At 34.8% G+C, this 3995-nt stretch overlaps 2 protein-coding genes across 2 annotated transcripts in view; both read right to left on the bottom strand.

Annotated features, from left to right (window-relative positions):
* LOC107655599 (interleukin-1 receptor-associated kinase 3-like) overlaps positions 1 to 580 on the bottom strand; it is a 6677-nt gene extending 6097 nt beyond the window's left edge. The window contains exon 1 of the mRNA XM_016443146.1: positions 365 to 580. Within this exon, the coding sequence (XP_016298632.1) occupies positions 365 to 479 (115 nt within the window). The 5' untranslated portion in view covers positions 480 to 580. The remainder of the gene's footprint in view (positions 1 to 364) is intronic.
* Positions 581 to 1939: 1359 nt separating this feature from the next.
* Positions 1940 to 3749, bottom strand: LOC107655597 (beta-2-microglobulin-like). The gene is made up of 4 exons (XM_016443142.1): positions 3599 to 3749; positions 2686 to 2958; positions 2556 to 2600; positions 1940 to 2432 (listed from the first exon to the last, which is right to left on the bottom strand). Exons 1-3 carry the CDS (start codon positions 3660 to 3662, stop codon positions 2587 to 2589), a joined length of 351 nt encoding a protein of 116 aa, XP_016298628.1. The 5' UTR covers positions 3663 to 3749; the 3' UTR covers positions 1940 to 2432; positions 2556 to 2586.
* Between the last annotated feature and the right edge of the window lie 246 nt (positions 3750 to 3995).

The following is a 3995-nucleotide window of genomic DNA, read 5'->3' as shown; positions in this document are numbered from 1 at the left end:
AAAAAAAAAAAAAAAAAAAAAAATCTGTTCAAAACATCTGGCTTAAACTGCTTGGGTTTCTAGCTGGTCCAAGCTGATCATTAGTTTGAAAACCAACCTTTGGTGGACTCAACCAACTAGAACCTGGTTTGTTGGTGGTAGACCATCTTGCACTGGCAGGACCAACTAATTACGTTTCGACCAATTATAATTTACAGCGTTCAAAAAGGCTTGAAAAGCATTTTCCATAGGCTATTTAACATTGACACGTTTCCACATACAAGAAATACAGAGAGTAATTGATAAGATGGTCATAGCTGAACCTCATACTTACAGGTAACGGTCGTACAAAGTTATGATGGTAAAGTGCGTTTTGTTTTTTTACCTAAAGCTCTCCATCCGAGACCATCGACCGCGCTGTCCATCAGTCTACAGAAAGACCCCATCAGCACCGGCGGGACGTCGAAGAGGAACGTCGAAGTGTCTATTTTACCTGCCATGATTCGCTAGTCTTGACGATACAGGTGTGTGAAGTTTGACTAGATTGAGCGTTTCATTCCTTTCGGACTGATGACTCTACAGTGCTCTCTTGTGTTGACAACTCTTGCTACAACACGGAAATTCCCAAACCCCACCTACTTCCTCTAAATAATTTGATTTATACTCTCAACTGAATATTTGCTCGTATGAGAAAGGTGACAACCCATACAACAAAACAAAACACTCAAAAATCCAGCAATTAACTCATACATTATACAGGCAAATAATTAATACATTATATACTTATATAATAATAATAATAATGATGATGATTATTATTATTACATCCTTGCATAATTGGCTATTTTATTACTTAGTTTAGTAACTATTTTATTATGCATCTGTATTAGCTATAAATTGATATATATAACAATTGACAGTAAAATAAAGGCAATAATAAAATAAGTAGCCTATACATACAGGTAAACATAAAATCTAAAAAAAGCAATTAATATGTGAAGATTCTTTTGATACAATGATACGGTTGTACCAAAATTGATACAGTTGATGATTGATACTTTCTCCGTAGATAAACTGTTAAAAGATGTTTTGAAGGTCTGAATCCTTCATACTATAATCAGAGATAAAGTTCATTTACAGCTCTACAATAGACAGGAGAATCTTAAAAGCCTTAAATTCAAAGAATTGGTGAAAAATAAGTAGCCTAGCTTATCAAAACATAAGTCAAACATAAATAGTTAAAACTGTCAAATCTATCATAGGCCTCCTTTTTTAAGACGGTGACACAGAAAAGTGATTAATGTTTTAGCTTGACAAACTCTGCCTAGGGCTAGATGATTGCCCGTTTTTCTAAACAGATACATTTTAAGTTTTCATACTGTGCATTCAGACAATCTACAACTGTGCATTAATAAAGGCCAATCACTTAGGCTAGATATTAAAACACATACATCTTTATCTACAAAATGTCTCTAAAATTACAAAAGCTGGTGATTTTCAGCAGTATGATTCACCGCATTTCAGCTTCATGATAGCATTATCAAATTATTAATATGACCACTTGATGTCAGTTGTGCACATGCGCTTGAGGACAGAGGCTCGTCAGTCACAGGTTTTTCAGGAAGTCATGTGACTTTATCTCAGCGCGCGGCAGACTCGGTAATAGCGCGCGATACAAACTGCTTGTAGTTTCTGCCAAACGCACTTCAGACTATAAAACAAATATGATAAAATATAGAAAAACTTTGAGGATTTTATTTTTTTTAAAAGCCTCCTAGAAAGCAAACTATTACATGTCCACTGTTTTTTAATCCAATCACCGGCTTGGGTTGCTCAGTTGCTAGGCAGACATTTATGTTTTAGGATAGGCAAGTAACTGAAACTCGCTATAATGTTGATTTAACTTCAAAGTACAGGTATTAGTACAGACTATTTGAAGCAATAAACACAACTGTTTCAATAGGTTTTCAAAATTGTATTTTCCCCACTTAGAATGACATTTTCTCTGAAACAATTTGTCAAATTGAATCATTCATATTCATTAAATACCTGGTTTGCAACTGTTTTAAAATGAGAATTGATTGTGTTATTTGTATTTAATTACAAAATAAGGCCCAAAATTAGTCATAAACATTGCCAATTTTACATATACAATCGCCTAACTGCTACCACTTGTACTACACAGAATTTGCACATGCAAAGGAATGAAACAGTGAAAAGAACCCGGAAAATAATCCAAAACATGTTGCAGCAACTTTGGTTAAATTATGCTTACTCCCATGGAGAAAAAGAATGTCAACTCAAGGAAAGGCTAAAATCGATGAATCACGAAAGTTACAAAGTCATTTGTGTGAATAGTGCATCTCGAGAAACAGCGGGTTTGTAAAATTGGAACAGCAGGATATTATGGTTTCTGCAGATGATGGAAAAAGTCCAAAACATGAGAAGTTAACCTAAGAAAAAAAGGAAAAAAAAAACACCTCTTTAATAATTTTTACAATTCCGAAATGCCACATTTTAATGGTAGAAAAACACTTTTTTGGTATTTGGCTAATAATAAACAAGGTAATACTTACTGTCCTTTGTCCGGCTTTGACTGTTTTAACTTTACATGTTGGACTCTGCAGAAAAAAAACACGAGATGTTCAATAAACATGCAATGTCAAACCACAAGGTATCTTCTAGAAACATACAAATTACACTCACCCCAAGAATAGGAATTTGTCTTGCTCATGTGTCGAACTTTGCAGGCGTATTCTTCTCCTCTCTCTGGTTTGAAGGTGACGCTCTTGGTAAGGTGAAACTGCCAGCCCTTTTCGAAGGCCAGGTCAGTTTGCTCGGTATTAGGGAGAACTTCGCCATTCTTCAGCAGTTCAATGGTGATATCAGGAGGGTGGAAGCCACTCACATGGCAGATTAGGGTGTTCTCCTTTCCATACTCTCCAGGAAAATGGCTGTACACCTGAACCTTGGGACTGGCTGAAATTAGAATTTAAAATATTAGTTTACAAAGATAACATGGAAATAAATATTATTGTAACACATTTAAATATGATAAACATAAATCACCAAATAAAAATTGATTTCAACCTTTTTGACTCTAGACAAAGGAAACTCTGAGGGAAATATTTTCTATTTCATGAATTTTCTCAAACAAAACGACTTGCATCAGAATTTCTCCTCACTTGCATGCAGTAAACAGGTAATGCAATCAATAAAAAATTTAAATAACTCTGTTTAGCAGTAGGTAACTTACAAATTATTTACTATATTTCTCAATGTTAGTCACTGTAGTTGAAGGCCCATAAAATAAAGGCTATTAATGTCTTTAAACTGTGGCTTTTCGATACAATAAGACCTAAATACAAATTAAACCACTTTAAGTGACATGATGCACTGTTTTTAAACTATGTCAAATTAATGCTAGGAAACATCACTTAAAAATATTGATTAAATCTATTATATAGATAGATAGATACATACATAGTATGTATGTACTTAGATAATTCCTTTGGTATGTCTCTTGCATATCAGAAACAATCAACAGAGTAACACAACACAATAAACAAATAACACGATATAGTATTTAGGCCTACATATTTCAATATGAACTACTTACATGTTTTAGCTTGTACAGTGACGTACAGCACACAGAACAGGGCGAAAGTGATGATTGCTCTCATTTTTGTTGATTTAGTTGCGAGCACCAAAAAGAGTATGCTTCGGCTATCAGGTCCAAAGCGGTTAATATCGAAAGTAAACGACCAGTAACCTTAAATGCGCTGTCACCAGCTACACAAGCCCAGCCTTCAAAATGACAGGCAGCCAATAGTAAAATTGCTACAAACTGTTACTAGGTGGATTTGATCTAGGGAGGTTATACAGACTGTGGCATCGGTCTGGCGGAAAACAATCCCTTTGGAAATACCCTAATTTACCTAAACAATAATAAGACTCCTCCCTCTTCTTTGCCCTCATAAACATAGCCAATCCGCCATTAAGCAAATCGCCATTAC

Source organism: Sinocyclocheilus anshuiensis, unplaced genomic scaffold (assembly GCF_001515605.1).
Source record: "Sinocyclocheilus anshuiensis isolate Anshui unplaced genomic scaffold, SAMN03320099.WGS_v1.1 scaffold916, whole genome shotgun sequence".
Taxonomy (NCBI): domain Eukaryota; kingdom Metazoa; phylum Chordata; class Actinopteri; order Cypriniformes; family Cyprinidae; genus Sinocyclocheilus; species Sinocyclocheilus anshuiensis.
The sequence above is the reverse complement of the archived record's forward strand: the minus strand, read 5'-3'. Positions and strand labels throughout refer to the sequence as shown.

What these genes read in the sequence shown, in the direction of transcription:
- LOC107655597 (XM_016443142.1), bottom strand. Translation starts at nt 3,662, where the DNA reads ATGAGAGCAATCATCACTTTCGCCCTGTTCTGTGTGCTGTACGTCACT. An exon ending in CACTGTACAAGCTAAAACAT is followed by an intron (nt 2,959 to 3,598) that starts GTAAGTAGTTCA and finishes TTCTAATTTCAG; the next exon opens with CCAGTCCCAAGGTTCAGGTG.